Below are 19,466 nucleotides of genomic sequence, written 5' to 3'. Positions count from 1 at the left end.
AGTTCGATGTCTCGAAACGGTAGACGTGGTGTGTGCCCCGGTCTCTCCAATTTGCCCTAAGCTCCACCACCGTATCTCCGGTTAAGACATAAAAAGTTATGGTCCATCATCTACAAATGGTCGTATGCGATTGAACGTCGTCGGAATACCGGGAGGTCCCGGGACAGTCTTATGTATCGCTAGAGAGGAGGAAACTAGCACCGGGGGATGATCGTTGTTTTTCACACGCCATTTATCAAATTGCATTTAGAGCGTGACCTACGACGTCCGGTTCTGGGGCTTTGTGTTATTGTTGCAGAATGAAATCAAGAATAGGATCAAAAAGCGGTAGAGAATTGGAATGGGAAACACGTATTTATGGTCAGGGTACTAGTGACTATCGTCAGATGCATGACATAAAGAAGCTTATTTATTGTTTATTGACGTAATGTGCATATTGGTCATCAGTTCCAGTTCGGTAGTGAATCAGAGCGGAGGTTAGCAGTGCACAAGTTTCCTGAAAGGGTTAGCGGAAAAGTAAGGTTACGGCACGACCGCGTGGTCACGCCGAGCTGGAGCTCACGTCAGACAAACCCTAGCTGCCGCACATCTCGTGCTGTTTGAGTCAATCAAGCGGACCACGAGTTCTTGTGTCCTGACAACGGAAGGAATTATCCCTCCCGTGGACGGCGGGTGGACATATGGCTTTTATAGCCGGTCCTAAAGGACGAGCCCCTTCATAGGAGTTCGGACAGAGTCGGTACGCCTCTGATTACGAGTAAGGGAACAAACGTTCGACTTAGCGTAGGAGGATATACCCCGACTCGCATAGCGAAAGAAGAAGAAGAAGCATATTGGTCATTGTTGTAGATGAAAAATAAAACCGACAAAACAGTAAGAAGGTTTTGAAATTGGTTTATTAATCAGTAATCATATTCGAAACCAGTACATTCATCTTATATTCTTATTTTTGGTTTACTTCCAGACGGAAATATCCAAAAGGTTAAATGCAATCATAACGCAAATCGTACCTTTTCTGTCGCAAGAACACCAGCAGCAAGTCCTAACCGCTGTTGAACGAGCGAAGCAGATTACAATGTCTGAACTGAACGCAGTCATTGGGGTAAGTTGAACGGCATCGGATATGAAGATGGTGATCCTCATAAAACGGATTAATAATAATTTGATTTGCCACCCTGACAGCAACAACAACGTCCCGATTTGCCCCGGTTGCTACAGCAGATGCACGCACAGCAAATCCCGGGTGCTCACGGTGCTCCACCCATTCCGGTCGGTATGCCACATCCCAGCCTCGGCCCGGGGGCGCTCGGAGGTCCCCTTGCCCTCGGCAGTACACCACCGCAACATCCGTTGGCGATTCTCAACAAACAGGAACTGCACCGACCGGAAGAGTCAAAAAGCAGCAACAGTAACATTATGCCATTGGACGATCGACACGTAAGATCGCTTGAACTTTTCTTTCACCTAGCTTGCCATTAACTAACTCTTTTTCTGGTCTAAATAGCGAAGTTCAATTTCTCCCAACGATCGCGAAAAGTATCGCCCACGGACACCCGAATCAACGCACGAGCTGAAGAAAGTGAAAAAAGAAGAAAAGGACATGGGACACGTAAGTAGTCATTTTGGCAATGGTGTAAAGGTGATAACCTTTGGACTATAATGTTATCTTTTGTTTTCTACTTTCTCTGTCCAGCAGTCCGATGGTGAAAAGTCAGACCAAGATCTGGTGGTGGACGATGCATCCGAGATCAATCCAATGAGCCCGATGCCGAATCAACATCATAATGGTAAGTATTTGGTTTCCTTCGAGAAAAATTGTGCATGGCTCTCATCAGATTATTTTCGTTGGTCACAGGCACGGCATCTCCACGGGAAAATGGTATGATGCAGAAAAAGCTGGACGTACAGGATCGTGATCGCATCGGCACGCATTCGCCGCGATCAGGTAAGAATAATATATAATGGAACACGCTGAATCTGCTCAGATGTGGATCGTTGAGTAGGATGTTAGAAAATATCATGCTGAATTCCCAGTGGATATGAATTCAGACACTGAAAGAATAAATTAGATCAAATTCTAAAGAAGCAACTGAACCATGGCAACAAACTGGCTAAATCGTTTCAATCTGACTTTGGCTGTTAGAAGAATTTACATGTGCATTTTTCCCTTCTTTGTGCTCCGAAACCCATACAAAACACTTACGCTACAGAAGTATAACAAAAGTAGCCAAGACGAAACCATTTTATACAAAAAAGAGCATAGAAACTCGTGTAAACTACATTGCAAAAACTAATGTTTGGCTAGATTTTTCTAGCTTCAAGACCAAGTGGGAATTGACTAATAGCAATCAAAAGCTTCCAAATTGTGACCCTCCAAATTTAAATATATTTGAAGTTTATGAAGCTAAGCACCAATAACTGTGATTAGCTGGTGAAGCTGAATGGCCCTTGTTGAGATGAGGTTATTGTGAAACAATTGTGGATTCGAGATATAAGTATTATTGGGAATTGTTTTTTTTTTGTCATTTTCATTTCCATTTTGAATTGAGGTACAATTTTATTGTGCGGAACAAGGCTAACGCCATATTGCATTTTTTTTATTTTGTTTGGTCTAACTTGACTAAGCTGTGTTCAATGTTTCTTTTTGTTCCCTCCTAGGAACTTCATCGAATGCATCGACACCATCGAATAAGAAACTGGACGACAAACCGACCACACCGATCGCCAAACCAGCCACGCCGACGAATTCGGTGGCGAGCAACGGTGTTCCGAAAGTCGTCAACAAACCGCCAGTATTAAATCCCGGATATCCACCGTACCTAGCCGGTCCTTTAAATGGTAGGCTCCGTCACAGCGAGTGTGCTCGGGAGTGTAGTTGAAACAATTTAAATTAAATTTCTGTTTGTCTGGTTGTTATTTTGTTTGCAGGTGCACCACATGACCTGCAAGCTGCTGCTGCCGCAGCTGCATATGGCGGCCCAGGGGTCCACAACAACCTGCCTCACTCGCTCAACAACTACGCGCGAGCACCACTGGCGTTCGATCCACATTCGCAAATGCGTGCACCGATCGGCCCGATCGGCATTCCCGGTGGAAAACCGTAAGTAGCAGCATAATTTCACTTAGCCTTCGGCCTCGGATAACTTTCACACACTCTAGCGTTGTCCTGTGATTTGGTTTCGGTTTTGTTTTTAGAGCTTATTCGTTTCACGTGAACGCAGAAGGACAGATGCAACCAGTGCCATTTCCACAGGATGCCCTAGTTGGGCCGGGTATTCCCCGTCACGCACGTCAAATCAGTTCCCTCAATCATGGCGAAGTGGTGTGCGCTGTGACGATCTCCAATCCAACCAAATACGTGTACACGGGTGGTAAGGGATGTGTGAAGGCGTGGGATATCTCGCAGCCGGGAAATAAGAATCCAGTGTCACAGTTGGATTGTTTGGTAAGTGCAAAATACCGAGTGACAAGCGCCGTTTGGAAGTTATTCGTAAGACAAAAAAAAAATTTATTACATTTTTTCTGTCTTAAAATATCAGCAACGGGACAACTATATTCGATCGGTAAAATTACTGCCGGACGGACGGACTTTAATCGTTGGCGGTGAAGCGTCCAACCTTTCGATCTGGGACCTGGCAAGCCCGACGCCAAGAATAAAGGCCGAACTAACCTCGAATGCGCCAGCCTGTTACGCGCTTGCCATCTCACCCGATTCCAAAGTGTGCTTTTCGTGCTGTTCCGATGGAAACATTGCCGTTTGGGACCTCCAAAACCAGACCCTTGTGCGACAGTTCCAAGGTAAGACAAGAGGAAAACGATGGCAAAATTGAAAAAAAAAAAACATACTTATAAAATCTTCATATATTAACTTGTTTTCTTTCGTTTTAGGACATACGGATGGTGCATCGTGTATCGATATCAGTGCTGATGGTACAAAGCTTTGGACGGGTGGGCTGGACAATACCGTGCGCTCCTGGGACCTCCGGGAAGGTCGTCAGCTGCAGCAACATGATTTCAGTTCACAAATCTTTTCACTCGGCTACTGTCCAACGGGTAAGAATTGTGTGCCACACGATTTGCTGTTAAAAGAACAGTATTTTAATATACATTTCTTTTCCCTATGTACGTGATTTTTATTCCCCCCTTAGGTGACTGGTTGGCTGTTGGTATGGAGAACTCCAACGTGGAAGTGCTACACGCTACCAAACCGGACAAGTATCAGCTGCATCTGCACGAGAGCTGCGTTTTGAGCTTGAAGTTTGCTGCCTGTGGCAAGTGGTTCGTGTCGACGGGCAAAGACAACCTACTCAACGCCTGGAGAACACCGTACGGTGCCTCGATCTTCCAGGTAGGAATGAATGGAAGGAAGCAAGAAAGCTTTGCGGTTTGTTACGAGTAGTTTTATGTGCTAACGTGCATTGTTTTTTTTTCTTATTCACTTGCAGTCGAAGGAATCATCCTCCGTGCTCAGCTGTGATATCTCGGCCGATGATAAATACATCGTGACGGGATCGGGAGATAAGAAGGCTACCGTGTACGAAGTAATCTATTAAGCCTAGTTGGGAATTGCAAAGCTGAAAACAACAGAAATATGTAAATTAGTAGTGTTTGTTCTTTTGGTGGGAGCTGTGCTAGTTTGTGTTTTCTTCCATCGCCCTGCTGTTGTGCTCTACCTGTCTCGGATCCACAGAGCTTCTTCTACATTTAGCCTATTCTTGACTGAACCGTGAATCTCTCCATCAAAGAAGAAATCGAATCGACGATCGATTAACGAAAAGAGTTGGATTTTTAGAATGCATTTTTAACCACTTGGGGCAAATTGACATCATTGTTTCATTGTTTACATCCGTTCAAAATCGCAACATTGTACAGACGCATATACTCCGCTAGATGATATAGCTGGTTTCTTGATTTAATGTTTGAACTAACAACGAAATTCCGTGATTTGAGGCCAGAAAGGTCGTTGGAGAGCACAACGTACGGCAGCGGCACTAGCGAGGAGAGAACTTTGTTTGACAGCATCTGTAAAAAAGCTAGTACCTAAATATGTTAGATGGGGGTTTACATCGCTCCCGGGTTCTTCGGTATTGATCATCGCGGTGTTTGATAAGTGTATAGAATTGTAAGCAAGGCAAGGGCGCGGAATCCCAGGAAAGAGAAGAATAGAAGCAAAACAGAGATAATTTGTACGCGAATGGAAGCATAGAATATGTTGCTGACGGAGATATTTCGATTCGGTAATCGTTATATTCAATTTGCGTATGAAAATTTGAATTTAGTCGAACGGTGGTACGTAGTTGGTTAAAGCTTAATCTAAAAGTCTATGAGCAATGAAGCTTTTAGTTGTTTCATGGAGGGTGGAATTTTAGTTCGATGGTACAACGATCCGATTTGGATTGATTCTTTATTATCTTAGCACACCGAAGTTAGCGTAGTTTTGCGAATGTTTTTTCGCGAAATTCTCTTAATGTGTTAAGTAAGCAAAAGTGAGGCATAAAAAACAATGAAATACCCGCAGGAAAAGAGATAGTAAAATGGGAAATACGCTCACTGAATTCTGCTTAGACTGACAAAAAAAGATAAGTTTCTATGGCGTTTGTATGTGGGTTGTACCAATAGCGGGAGTCGTTCTAAACGAAGGGATAATTTCTACACCTATCGATGACAGAAAAAAAACGCCCACAGTTAAACACATGAACTAACTGTTTTGGCAGTTGCAGTTGTGTATTATGTTTATGTCTTTGAACATTTTCTTCATATTGTTTTTTCTTGTGCGCTGCATAATATAGCTTTACGTAAGCACGTTTTTGATACGGTGCGCATCGAGCCCTGGAGGATAGCGTGTGTCCCATAACCTCGATTATTTTGTAATATAGAAGAGAGAAGGAAACTTGAATGCAGGAAAACAATAGAGAGCCACAACATTTTTAAGTCTTAAGTGTACGGTGAAGCTAAGGTTAAGTAAAACAGTGCGGACGAACGGCTTTCTCACCAACAAGCTGTTAAATGAAGAAATAAGAAAACAGTAAAAACAAAAAGATGGCTTTTTCATTTAATTGATCGTATGAGAACCTTTTGGGGGAGGATATAGTTATATATTCACAACTACTGAAAGGTATTTTTCGACATCTTTGGTATATTTTTCCATAGGGTTTCTGTAAAAAAGTTGTAGCATAATCTTCATTCGACTTTTGCAACTCGGTGACATCCGTTGCACATATCCAATTCCTCCAAATGCTCCACTTAGGTTGTGGGCTAAATAATCAAATGTTACTTTACGTATGTTTTGATGTTGTTTTAGGTAATTAAAGAACTGTAAGATTAACAATAATCGGGTATATAGAACTGATGCTCAAGTGATAAAAATGCACCCGCACTGTCTCTTCGTGGGGTATGCTATATTTAACCCGCCAACGGTAAATGTTAGCATCCTTTGGGTATGGGTGCTGCTTACAATCTGGAGAAACTTTCCTGCACAGTACATATGAAGTACGTTCAAGGCTGGACCATTAAAGACATTCAGAAGGGTGTTTCCTTCCTAACCAAATTAACGATCACGAATAACTCACATAGCGGATAATCCAACCGAAAACAGTTGGGAGTCTACAATGCATCAAACAGGTGGCACATTTTTCAATAATATTCTCAAACATAATCACTAAAACTATGTTCAACACAAAGAACATATTCGACTGAGTAAAGTTGATGGTTTCTTTCTATTTTTGATCCACCCCGGGCTCTAAAGCTCGTTCTATTTGAAGCTATTTTCGAACATTCCAGCTAATTTTTTGTTGGTTCCGATTTATTTGCTTAAGACACCATTTCCGGCAGGATGAAGTAGGTTAGATATCAGCCTCGAGTATCGTTTATTAATAGAAATATTTCTTAAAACTACAAACATAGATGCTGTGAGTTACGTTTTAGCGTGAGTTTACGAAACTGGTTAATCTCAACCCATTGGTGGGTTGACCGGAGCACAAGATTTCCTTTTCTGAGAATTTAGTGTGTACCTTTGTATAGATGTGCTTGCTGGCAGGCTGCAGCGTTCAGTGGAGCACAAGCGATCAGACGTTCGATTTGTCAGTGTTGAGTGCGGCCATCTCGTGATTAAGCTGCTCTACCGGAACTTCCCGCCGGAAGACGGCCTTGTATGCGAAGGCAGTCAGGAAGGCTGCGCTAAGCGGACCAACCCAGTAGACCCAGTGGGCGTTGTATACACCGTTCCACAGAACGGGTCCCAAAGAACGGGCCGGGTTCATGCTTGCGCCTGTGTAAGGACCCTGCGAAATTCAAGGAAAATATCACAGCCGAAAATTAGACTGCATACGTCAGTGCAAATGTGCGAGATCGGTGGAGGTACTTACGGCCGCCACAGCGAGGGCTCCAACGGTGAAACCAAACTTGAGCGCTACCGAATCATGATGCTTAGCATTTCGGGGATCCCAAACTCCACAGCATACCAAGATCAGGACCATTGTGGCAACAAACTCGATTCCGACCGCTTGCATGGTGCTGATGAGCGGGTTTGGCACCGTAACACAGAATCCAGCCTTGCCACCTTCCAATGCATTTCCGAACACTGGTGCCGGGGTCAACATTTTCAGAACACCGTAGCCCATGAACGCACCAATGCACTGAGCAGCAGCGTACGCCAGGGCCATCTGTGAAATGAAACAGAGCGATACGATTAATTACCGGTTATGGAAACTTGTAAATCAGTTCAAATAATACCTTCGTCGAGACAAGGTCGTACACCCAGGCAGCTGCTGTAACGGCCGGATTCAGATGCGCGCCGGAAACGCAGCCAAAGATTTGTACGATGATCATCACGATAAGACCGAAGTTGATTGCCAGCTCAAAATGGCGCGGTACGTGACCAATCCCATTCACACATCCCATGCAGCCGAGCATCACCAGCAGCCCGGTACCGATCAACTCCGCCAGAAAGACGGAAATATTATCGAGGGTGGATTTATTCATTGTGGCGTGCTGGAATAAGATGTGCGTGAAAAATAATGTCATCCAACTGTATCAATGTAATGTTTGTTAAAAGTGCATTTATTTTCAGATTTGCCGATATAAAAATTTTGTTGCGGCAGTTGTGTAAATTATGTCCTCCGCTACAGTCCCACGTATCGATAATTCGTGCCGTAGAAGCTCCTCCCGGCAATAGCAGGCAGTCGGGATTTTTCCTGCCGTGATTTCAGTCTTATATGACAGCAATTAACGTTTCTTATCACGCCATTCTTATCACACACGAGCAAGGTGTGGTGTTTTTACAATTGGTAGCAGACAGCGCTGCTTCTTGTTACGCTTTAAGAGTCTATCTCTTTATGGATAGGCAATGAATTGATAGCCCTAACCAAAATGATGTTGTCGTTTTTTTTAACTAGTTCAAGAGAGTTTTTTTCGCTCTGAAGTGATATGCCGTATGGCATAGAGCGTGATGGACGACAAGTGCATTTAATAAGAGATAAAGCTGGTCGATATTTTCAAATGGAGCAAGAGGTTAATCTCGCAGTGTTTGGCCATAGATTGGTTTTAAGCTTTATGATAATCCAGGGAAATTTTATTTTATGATTCGTCAACCTCTCATAATAACAGTAAAAAACATAGTAAAATAAATCCTAAGCGATGGGAATAAATTAAATTGAATATGTTAAAAATTGTAATCCTAAATATGTTAACACTTTGATTTAACTAAAAACAAAAATTGAATATCGTTCGTGAAGCAGTTCTTAAGTTAAGTAAATATTTTTCTACACAAGTATAGAACGACGCATTAGCTTTTGTTAAGCATTCTGCATATCGTTGTGTATCACTACAGTATCAAATATAAAGGCATGTTTAAATACGTGAGGGCTTACACACGTGAGGCTAGTGGCGTATCAAGGCATCATCTTCGCTCTACCGCAGTCTTGTGTTATCGTCCTGTATTTGGTGCACATGGGCAATGAAACCTCGTACACACTGTACGCTACCGGAGATTGCGTAAAATATTTGAAGAACGCTTAGTTTTATCAACGTTTGTTTGCCCAGTTTCCACTGCCCCGCGCAAACCGGCATGATACTCTTAATGATTGCAACATCTGAGCATGTGCACACTGCTGACCGGTGGGAAGATTTGTGTTTTTTGTTACCCTTGGATGGTTGTTTTCTTGCGCTGAAGCATTGTATACTTGTGTTCTTCGCTTATCGAACCTCGTGTCGAAGGACTATCTCAAAAATCACTTCGACCTACCGAGATATCGGTTCGTTATCAGTTCGTCGTACAAGAAATACTTTTACTTCGACCTTTGAGCGGGCGGGACAAGCGCTTTGGGCGGGCGAGGACAAGTACACGTCTAGTGCCTACACGCGTTGGAAGGGCTCGTCACCAGCGCAACCTGATCTTCAGGGCAGGGGATCGATAAAAATGAATGTTTGTTTTGCTCCAGCAGCGCAGCTTGTAGCTTTAATTGAGCTAAACAGAACATCCGATCTAAATACGATCCGAGGCTTATCTGGAGCGCCTCACTATTGATGAGTGGCGTTTCGAGGCTGAACACGCTGAACCAGAAAGATGACCTCCTACTTGCGTAATCGCATCCTGGATGCCAGATAGGCCCGGCAACGCATCTACGCCAAAGCTGCCGGACTATATATAGAAATTACTCTCGCTTCCACTGATAACCAAATTCAATCAGTTGTAGAATGAAAAACAGAATTCTAGGGAGATCGGTTCAAATTTTTTTGTATAGTTGTTCTTTGAACCGGTTGCCAAGCATCGACAACAACAAAGTCTGAATGAAGCAGTCTTTCCGGTTGAAAGATGGCCCACGCAGCAACAGCACAACGGCGCTCCTATCTCGTCCCATTAGTACAAGTCATGTTAATAATTTTGTGATTTTAAATTCATTCAACTACAACTGGAATGCTGCATGCCATGCGCGAAAACGGTTGTCATGGAATTACGTAGCTTTCATTCGCGTAGTGACATCACTGGCAACGGCAACCGGATTGACGGTGCGCCTGCGATAAGTGTATCGAACATCCGAGGTATTTTTTAATCGTAATCACATCAACCCGATCGCAGAATCAGATTGCCTGTCACGCGCGCCGATTGCTTTTCATCTATTAAAGTGACTAGCGTCGAACTTCTTCGTTAACTAATATCTACGTTTCGTATGATGAGCTAGGGAAATTCTGTTAATTACTAGTATGTCCCTAGCATACTTTTATGGCGGTTTTCATCAATTGAACGGTAAGTATGGAATTAAACTTGTTGTTTGTGGATTTTACGAAACCATCTCAAAATAACTTCATTTAGTATGTAGATTGTCACCTTTGGATCATCTTTTTATGTAATGATTTTATAAAATGAACACTTCTCATATCTTTAACCTTGTATTTTGGTAGCCTTGTATTTTGGTTACGTAACTGGATTACGTTCTTGGAAATCGCCCTTTTCTAAGATTAAAGAATTGATGCAACTTCTTCGAAACAAAAATAAACAAGCACTATTTTGATGTCGGTGGGCATTGAAAGTGAAGAATTGTTTTTTTTTATACGGGAGACATTATCACCGTCGGACGTTCACTATTGGATATCAGCAGCTAACCTTTGCAGGGTTATCGTCGTTCCATCTGTTCACTTAACACACCCAGAACTACAGGTCCAGCGTATGTTTGCGCAAACTAGAAGAGGTTTGCGTTTGCGTAATGTTTTTGTTTCCCGCCAAACCGATGTTCATGCGGTTACTAGAGAGGATGGACGTACTTCTTTTGAGCGTTTTGCATTGAATTGTGTTTTGTTATTGGGCGTTTGCAATGACGTTCCCCTGATGTATGGCACTCGATCATACACCTAATCCTTGCTGTCGCGCTGCACCGTCTGGTGAGGAATAAATTTATCACCTTCAGCGCAAATCTACGTCACCATTCAAAATGTATCACGTTGGTATCAAGAAAAGCGGTTGCAATGCCCGACACCCGGGTGGGGCCTGACCCGGCGATCCCACAATCCGCTGGCAGGTTGAACTTTCGACTCTCGACAAATCGAAACGGATACACATTCTGACCGTTAAAGGTACGCGCGTTTTCTTGCCACCGGGGGTTTTCTTCGGTGGTTGTTTTTCGCTGGCATGAAGTGCAATTTAAACGCTCTCGAGGGCCACCGGTCCACTGTGTCGGTAGTGTACGATCGTCGTGGCCTTTGGATGGGGGTCATCGGGTGGCAAACATTGTGACGATGGGCCGAATGTAAATAGCTCAGCCGGGCAAGTACGGGAATGAACCTCACCATCGGTAAAAACGTGGCGATTCGAATTGTAATTGGGTAAATCGTTCGCCTGCTCTTAACCTTTCGGGAAAACAAAGTCACTGCCAATGTGCACATGTTTTGGCGTAGGAGAAAAAGCAGTCGCTAGTGACGTACGGGTTGTGGTGTTTTTCCGACCCGACCCGTGCCATGTGGTAACGATTTATTAAACTAACTGATAAACTCATTTCAACAATGTTTCGAACACCACAGAATTTAGGGCGCTCCTCCAGTTTTTGGCTACTATGCCTGCACACTCACCGTAAACGGGGCAAATGGAAAGCTAACACGCGGCAGTAGCAGAAGGCACTGTTCACGAAGAACCTGCTGTTCCGGGGTACAGGGCCTAGTGGATGGGACTAGGTATCGCTGATGCGCCGGCGACTTGCGACTTAGGCTGCTTGCGGGTGCAATGCTACGAGTACACTGATAGCCGTCGGCGCTTGATGCCACCGAAGGACCGTCGCGCCGCGGACGCCTTTGCTGATAAGTGGCACCTTTCGGTGGTGTCGTCGTCGTCGTCGCTGCCATCGGCATCGCCATCGTGGTGGTCGTCGATGTCGCCTCTGTGTTGATGTTTCTGCAGGCGGGCCCTGGCGTTGGATGCACTAGCGCCATGTTTTTTACGCTGGCGTCAAAGAACCACACACGATGCTACCAACACTTTAGCACCCAATGCACTTGGGTTGTTCGGTTGTCCGCGAAAGGGATTTCACTCGCGACGAGAATCCTCTCGTATCGTCTCGGTGAGGATCAGCCAAGGGTCGGGTTTGATTTGAAACTGATCTCGAAATCACAGCCGAACGCATCGCCCACGGGGGGTGAACATATGTTCGACTTTACATATGGAAAATGGGCAGAAAAGTTTTTGCAGCCAGCGCAGCTCACAGTCGTGGAGATCGCGCGGGAAACGCGGGACATGTCGTCGTTGGAACTACTGGAATATTTTTAGATCGCTTTTCCGTCGCACGTCGCTGATGGAAAGTGTGGCGTGCGTACCGCACAGTTTCTAATGCGTCGCCTTGTACATGTGTTTATTTACCAGTCAGAACCATCCGGTTCGGGCGTACTGCGTCGATTGGTAGATTTTGTTTGGAATACTGAAGCTAGATTCGTACCAGACAAGATTTTGTTCTTCTCACTCGTGTTGTTTGATGCTACAGGGGGAAATTCTTGTTCAATTTAAGCTGCATAACCATCAGAAAGTCAGACGAAAAAATGGCCGATGTGCGTTGCGTGTGCAATTTGAGACTTTAGTGTTGATGTTCGTAACAGTTCGAATTAAAAATGGTAGTCACTATCCTTTCAGCTAAAGTGGTGAGACGAGTGTTTGAAAGTAACTCAATGAGTTCCTGAAACACAAGCACATGTACTCCCATACTCATACTCACCCAAACAAATAACGACATTCATGGATGTGGAATCGGAAACAGAAAGATTTTCCTTAACTGTTTTCAGTTTGAATAATTTCAAATTTGAATATCTGTAAGGTTCTTAATACAAAGATATGATTTTACATTGTTTATCTCGGCTATAATTATGTTGGTTTATCGAGACAGTTGATTCTCATCATTGCTTCAACAACCTTGACAACTGAAAATGTTGTATAGCTCTTGGGCTTGAACTGTGGCAATTGTGCATCGTTATTTGAAGTTAAAAAAAGTTCGTTTATTAGGTCGCTACGAACAGATATGTACAAGTTTAGATTTACCCCTTCACAGTTTTTCCTTGACTCGAGCAAGCGGATAGAAATAGTACGGCTTAGCGAGTTTTTTCTCGCACGTTTTTTTCCTGCTTCCAAAACAAATTCTTATGCGTTTGTAAATTTTTATTCATTTATTTGACACTAATCGATGCAATTGAACCAACTTTTTGCTTATAATTGGTAAATTATTGCTGATCACAATAGTGAACTGAACTCCTAAAATTTATAGGAAAATGTATATGAAAGTTTTTTTTTGTAGTAAAACGATTATTACCGTATTTTATCGAGTATAGTGCGCACTTTTTTTCAAATAAAAGGTTGATGAAATACTATCTGCGCACTATATTCGGAAGTTACCCAAGCAGCAAGTTACCAAAACGAACTCCTCAATACTTTTGTTTTGGTTTAGGTGCGCACTATACTCGTATGCGCACTATACTCGATAAAATACGGTATCTGGATTTTCGATTCTCTGGATAGAATTACCTGAGTTAATATGATAATTAACTCATCATTTTTCATGTTTGTAGGTGAAATGTTTTGTTGATGTGTTATTTTTCATGAAATTGATAAATCATCCACGGGGAATCTAACGGGGGTATTTCGTACCTCGAAGAATCTCGATCCCGATGACCGACCACTGCACAATCTTCCGACGATTTCGTGGTCACATTAAACTCCAGGTCCTTGCCTTCCCAATTCATGGCAACTAATGCTGGTGGAATCGTATTCGCTTTTCTCAATGATATGTTGCAGGCTTGTGTCGAATCTCTGAGGGGTGCAACTTTCAACCGTAAAATTGGTATAATTTTTGTGCCGCTTCCTTTCGTGATTGCTGATAGTTCATTCGTGCGCTCGTTTTCAAACTCATGGTGTATCGTATGTTAGACTGTTTGAAGTGGATACGGCTCTGTTCTGAATACGACTTGCACGATATCGAAGAAACTTTTAATTAAGTACGCGTTCTCTGTTACATAATTCCTGTCTGTTGTCGTCCCGGGGCAAGACAGACATCTCAGGTCACCACTCGCCTTTTATGCTGATTTTTTTAAGGCTGTCTACTGCTCCAGTTTATACACGCTAGATGCGGTTTCTCTCGATTTGCCCTAATCCCTAACTCTGACCTCTAATCCAAAGGTGAAACCGCCTTAGCGAGTTCTATCGTTTTTTTTAATTTTCCGAAAAGCAAATTACTCTCTGGCCCAGACAGCAGAACGGGATGCTGCGGTCTTCATTCAACACAGCTGTTGCGACGTAGCAGAGACTTGTTTAACAGTTGGGTACAGGCCTAATGAATCGAATGGCTTGGGGTCGAAGAGCTTTAGCGCTCCTCGAACATTTCGATTCGTATCGGACTTATCGTACGCGTCATGTCCAAGTGCTGCGTCATATCCTTTCCTCGCATAGAAGGTGTTATCTACCACAGCTGCTGCAAAAAAGGTGCAGGTAATGGACCATGTGGGGATGTGACACGACGCTGCCTTATCCTTCGATGTGTAGATAAATATGGTACTTACTAAACCCTGACGGTTCACCAGGTTAATTACTGTCAATCATTTAGCTTTTGAGCAATAAATCAAAACGCAAAGTTGAACTTGATTAGCAAATTTAATAATTTATTCATGTAGCTTCCTTATCGTCTCAATAGTTGTATACAAATTATGTACATTTGAATTCAGTTATATATACATTTTCCGATATCATACAGGATTACAGCTGGGATTACAGTTTCTTGTGTAATTTGTGCAAAAACGAGCTCTATAATAGGCCTTAACGAATAAGTCTAGGGTAGGTTTCAAACCACTGCCAAAATATCATTTGTAGTTTGCATTTCCCTTAACGACAAGATTTACTATCCAAGTACGCAAAGGGAAACATCTGGTAGGCTCTTAATGGGTAACCATTTCCAGCGTCAATGACTAACTAAGGACAAGTTTGAATTAAACTTTATCGAAAGGCGATTCTTTGTTGTGGACAATGCAAACGCAGACTTGTTCCCGCTGAGGTTCTGGTTCTGGTATGCGTGGGTTCTGTACTTCCTTACGGAATACAAACTTATAGACAATGGGCATGATAACACCCGCCAATGGAGGACCAACAAAGTAAATCTGGAATAAGAAGAAGAGAACGTTAAAGTTTGAGGCTGAGGGCAAAAAATATTGTTTATATGTACCCATATTTCATGATAGCTATTGTTCCAGACGCACGGCGCTAGTGTCCTCGCAGGATTCATGCTGGCTCCTGTGGCTGGTCCGGCAGCAACAGAAATCGACGCCACTAGCAGGGCGAACTTGAGTGGAGAAGAATCCTGGTGCTGAGCGTTACGGGGATCCCAGACACCACAGCAGGCCCATATCAGAATCCCAGTCACAATAAACTCGATCGCCAACGCACTTCCGACCGTAAGGCTGGCGTGAGGGGCCGTGACGCAGGTTCCGTGACCATCGACAAGGGCTTCGTCGAAGTATACTTGAGGAGCTACACCCATAAGTAGTCCATAGCCACACAATGCACCGGTGAACTGGGCCACAAAGTACAGCAAAACCATCTGCAAACAATTTTGATAGTGTATGTAATGTATCACATCATTCTTCTCTAAAAAGATCGTCTCTTACGTACCACGAATGATAGATCTCCGTAAATGTATGCGGCGATCGATACTACCGGGTTGATGTGAGCTCCGGAAACAACTCCAAATGTTATGATTACGACCATCACGGTGAAGCCAAAGATGAGGCCGCGAGAGAAGTTGGATGTTACGTTGTCAAATGCGTCCAAACAGCCCATGCAGCCAAGAAACATAAGAGTTGCGGTGCCAAAAAACTCTCCCAAAAATTTAGCAAAAGCATCATAAGTGGGGTTGTTTGTTACTATTGAAAAAAGAAGTAATAATTGTTGAACATAAAATGCTTAGAGGCAAAGTAAATGCATATAGTTGAATCATAATAAAATTGTTCTCGATGGACTAATTACTGTTTTGGTAATTTCATAGAATCTAAAGGATCTGTGCTTTTCATATCAGCACTTAGCTTCATAAAAGGTCATCTGCCTTTTATGAAGCTAACCTGCGCCATGCGTTTTAATAGCGCAATAATACATCAAAATGATATTCCTTTTGAAGATCTTTGATGTCGGGCATGTCAGATTGGGCTCGCTCCGTTGGCTTTGTTTATTTGACGTACTTTCATTGGATAATAATGGGCAGTAAAGTAACAATGGTCGGCAGGTATATTTGTAGAACGGTAAAGTCATGCAATAAAGCTTAGTATGATATGGTTACTTATCAAATATTTCAAGCAATATTGGGCTACATTTTTGAAACTTTACCATATAAAGTATAAAATGTTACTTGTTGTGCATTTATCGTCTATCCAGTTTAGTTTGTGTTTTTTCTTCGTGCAATTTTGAATCTTTTCTCTTGTTTTGTTCGTATAATGGCCGCCTTCGGTCATGCCTACCCATTCAGGGTTTACTACACGTTGGTTTTTCCTTTGCGTACTTGAATAGCCAGTCCTGTCCTACACGGGAGTGTATGGTTTCGGCGTTTCGTTTATTTAATAATACGCAACTTTTTTGTTGGAAATATTCCAAAACCATATTTGATGGAAGTATAGTGTATTCTATAATCCTAAATCCGGAAAAAGGGATTGCTTACAATTTTTAATTGAGACGAATATTTATTGAGGTGACTCAATGATAACCTAGTATTATTTTATCTAGTTAAATCTTGAAACTTTTCTGAAATATAGATGAAAGTTGTGCCTTGTACTAATGATTTCGATTCGAGTTGTATGATCGAGTATGATCGAAAATAAACATAAAATTGCTTTACGTTCTTACTTTATCTAAGTTGCAGATATAGATATAATTTTTTTAATTTCACATATTTATAAAAACAGATTTATAAAAACCTTCCGTTTTTCACTCGGGTCGGGTGTCACCTCCCGACATGTCCAAGTTGAATTATGATATTAATGGGTACGGTTCTCCCTCTTTACATTGCTTATAATATTCTTCGAGATTTGCAATTCTTAATTTTGTATTTACCCACACGGCGAAAATTGTACGGCGAATTTAAATCAAAAGGGGAAAACTTGTTGGAGAAAGACCTCCTTAAATGCAAACAAAAATGCCCTATTTGTCCTGAGTTTTCCTTAGTGGAATCGATTGAAAATTTGTTTCTTCAATTGTTTGGATTTGTACTGCATCGTGTATGGTTGGTTAACTTTGACATGGATTCTTCAATAGTAACGATGTTACATGCTCTACGTAGCGTAGAAGTTCTATACCAGGTGGACTATACTGGTTAAGTATAGTCTTTAGACATTTATCGTGGATTTTTTACAATTTCATAATGTGAGATGAACATAGAGTTCATAATTGACGTGGCTTACGTTGCTATCGGCCGGACGTATGCAGTGTAGAGCAATATTTCATTTTTATTTAATTGAGATTAGATTTTCTATTTATAATCCTGTATAAATTCTTTAACACCTTATTATTCTTTCGTTGGATGCAGCGGTTTTTAACTACAATAAACACATGGTAATTTTTGTTTTAGTTGAAAAAAGTCAGACGATGAGATAGTTTTTAACATGAAAGTATGTACTGCTATATGATATGTACAATATTTCTTTCTGTTAACGTAAAAATAGCACAGAATAGTATGATTGAATTGAATTGTAAACAAAACGGAGTTTGCCAAGCGCTAACGACCGGGTTGATATGACGAGTCTCTTCTGTAATTGAAACCTCGATTAGTTACATATATTTGTATATTTAAATTTGCATAAAATGAAACTGTCGTTTTCTAATAAGTAAAGAAATAACTAAATCCACTCTTTAAATAATTCATTATGTTACATTGGACTGTATTTATAAGGAATTATACCAAACTGTTCATATCAAATGAAAATATCAAGTGTTCACACCAAACGGAATTTACATGTATCAATGAAGTATTGCAATATCGATCGCAGCGACAAACGTTCGTTCCTACGTTATTTTGGGATCAAAGTGCAACAAATTTGACGCAGCGTGCCATTTACGATGTAATAGTGCAAAAAGAAGCGGGAATCACCTACAATAAGATTATCAATAGTTGATAATGGTACAAGCCTTCCTGAGGGAGTTGGTACAGCTGTTGCTTGTCATGGGGACAATCAGCCGCTATCGTTATCATGGATTAAGTAAAGTTTATTGGATGCGCACATATTGGTTTTCGGTTATTAACTGAGAAAAAAAGAATACAATTATCTTAACTACAGGATAATTGAGCAAAAGGTAAATGGTTGGTCGCACGGTGAGATAGAAGTAATACGGTACGGTTTTAAGTTATTGAACTTAAAATGAATGATTTCAAAACAAAAGCCGGATTAGCTAAACGTTTACACAAAATTGGATTCTTTTACCATTTATTGTACAAACATCGTATTTTGCTTGTTACAGTAGAAGTAATGAGAGAACAACGCATCACTTCTTGACAACACTATTTGCGATTACATTTTTCCTCCTCATTGAATCTTATTGAATTCGTCTTCTTTTGTTTCTTCTGCTTTGTCTGCGAGGATTTACTCCAGTACGGCAATTGAACCCAGCTTCCTGGGCCTTCGAAAGCTAACCTAATGATGTCGATATCCAAGGGGTTAAGGACCGGCAACTATGGCCATATGTCTCGATGTTCTAAATATTTTATTGAATTCGATTCAACATTTCTATGTGCTATTTCCAAAAAGTTGTCAATCATAATACCGTTTACCGATTAAAACTTTTGAACAATCTTTCCTGAAGGGTTTCAGCTAGACTATGACACTTAACCTTTCAGTCTTTATGATCTATCACCAATGTATCAACTCACTTTTCGCGTGCCACAAAGCGTCAAATTGCCATCCTTTCTGGACCGGTTTTCCAGAGTGTGACATTCCATTAGACGAGCTTTCTCCACCATTTGTTTGTTGCTGCTGCTCCTTTGGTAATCCGTTATGGGCCATGTTGCCGGTAGCACTTGACAGAATTAACTTTCTTAAGCTTGAATGCTCGTAAAATCAGCTGCAATGGTAACATCCAATCCTTTGCTTTGCATATGACAACGAACACTGCTTCACTGTGCTGCATTCGATCGATACGTGAGGTAAAATATGTTTAACTTATCTATCGACGACCGACGTAAACCATATCCGATGAAACCAACCGATTCCGTCAACCGAAGGGAACTGACTGAGCATGTGCTCTACCGGCTATGGCATTGGGGCTATTACGAACCTTCGGTAGACGTGTTTATCGCTGGCGATAACAAGGTCAATCAACGATTTCGCGCACGTAAGTATATTCAGATATTCAGATAGGGCGTGGGGGGAACTTGTCAATGTACTTGCGCTATGGCTTAACGCGCCTGAGCCAACAAGTATCTTTGAAGCTGGTTTGCGGGTTTCCCGCGTGATTTGAGGGGATCTACAAAGCATTC

At 42.0% G+C, this 19,466-nt stretch overlaps 3 protein-coding genes across 4 annotated transcripts in view; 1 reads left to right on the top strand and 2 right to left on the bottom strand.

Moving 5' to 3' along the window:
• LOC131259437 (protein groucho-like) overlaps window positions 1–4,640 on the top strand; it is a 37,557-nt gene extending 32,917 nt beyond the window's left edge. Inside the window, exons 6-17 of one of the 2 annotated variants that reach the window (XM_058260937.1) lie at window positions 965–1,102; window positions 1,183–1,437; window positions 1,505–1,609; window positions 1,697–1,787; window positions 1,856–1,945; window positions 2,659–2,838; window positions 2,929–3,100; window positions 3,196–3,445; window positions 3,540–3,798; window positions 3,889–4,053; window positions 4,149–4,348; window positions 4,446–4,640. In XM_058260937.1, coding sequence (XP_058116920.1) covers window positions 965–1,102; window positions 1,183–1,437; window positions 1,505–1,609; window positions 1,697–1,787; window positions 1,856–1,945; window positions 2,659–2,838; window positions 2,929–3,100; window positions 3,196–3,445; window positions 3,540–3,798; window positions 3,889–4,053; window positions 4,149–4,348; window positions 4,446–4,553 — 2,013 coding nt within the window. In that variant the 3' untranslated portion in view covers window positions 4,554–4,640. Of the gene's footprint in view, window positions 1–964; window positions 1,103–1,182; window positions 1,438–1,504; window positions 1,610–1,693; window positions 1,788–1,855; window positions 1,946–2,658; window positions 2,839–2,928; window positions 3,101–3,195; window positions 3,446–3,539; window positions 3,799–3,888; window positions 4,054–4,148; window positions 4,349–4,445 lie in introns of both variants that reach the window. The other variant, XM_058260936.1, reaches the window with a different exon arrangement.
• Window positions 4,641–6,832: 2,192 nt separating this feature from the next.
• Window positions 6,833–11,916, bottom strand: LOC131263784 (aquaporin-like). The gene is made up of 4 exons (XM_058266042.1): window positions 11,560–11,916; window positions 7,732–7,989; window positions 7,365–7,661; window positions 6,833–7,280 (listed from the first exon to the last, which is right to left on the bottom strand). The coding sequence occupies exons 1-4, from the start codon at window positions 11,914–11,916 to the stop codon at window positions 7,065–7,067; spliced, it is 1,128 nt and encodes a 375-aa protein (XP_058122025.1). The 3' UTR covers window positions 6,833–7,064.
• Window positions 11,917–14,943: 3,027 nt separating this feature from the next.
• On the bottom strand, window positions 14,944–18,993 carry LOC131263773 (aquaporin-like). Its single transcript, XM_058266030.1, has 4 exons — window positions 18,861–18,993; window positions 15,623–15,873; window positions 15,177–15,551; window positions 14,944–15,111 (listed from the first exon to the last, which is right to left on the bottom strand). The coding sequence occupies exons 1-4, from the start codon at window positions 18,991–18,993 to the stop codon at window positions 14,944–14,946; spliced, it is 927 nt and encodes a 308-aa protein (XP_058122013.1).
• Window positions 18,994–19,466: the final 473 nt, after the last annotated feature.

This window comes from Anopheles coustani, chromosome 3 (assembly GCF_943734705.1).
Source record: "Anopheles coustani chromosome 3, idAnoCousDA_361_x.2, whole genome shotgun sequence".
In the NCBI taxonomy this organism is placed as follows: domain Eukaryota; kingdom Metazoa; phylum Arthropoda; class Insecta; order Diptera; family Culicidae; genus Anopheles; species Anopheles coustani.
This window is presented reverse-complemented; position numbering and strand designations above follow the sequence as displayed.

Bases quoted from the DNA above. Each gene is read 5' to 3' on its own strand.
- LOC131263784 (XM_058266042.1), bottom strand. From the start codon at position 11,916: ATGGCGCTAGTGCATCCAACGCCAGGGCCCGCCTGCAGAAACATCAAC. The intron at 7,990-11,559 runs GTGAGTGTGCAG...ATCTTATTCCAG, and splicing joins TTCCATTTGCCCCGTTTACG to CACGCCACAATGAATAAATC. The intron at 7,662-7,731 runs GTATTATTTGAA...TTCATTTCACAG, and splicing joins ACGACCTTGTCTCGACGAAG to ATGGCCCTGGCGTACGCTGC.
- LOC131263773 (XM_058266030.1), bottom strand. From the start codon at position 18,993: ATGGCCCATAACGGATTACCAAAGGAGCAGCAGCAACAAACAAATGGT. The intron at 15,874-18,860 runs GTGAGTTGATAC...TTTTTTCAATAG, and splicing joins CGCTTTGTGGCACGCGAAAA to TAACAAACAACCCCACTTAT. The intron at 15,552-15,622 runs GTACGTAAGAGA...AATTGTTTGCAG, and splicing joins ACGGAGATCTATCATTCGTG to ATGGTTTTGCTGTACTTTGT.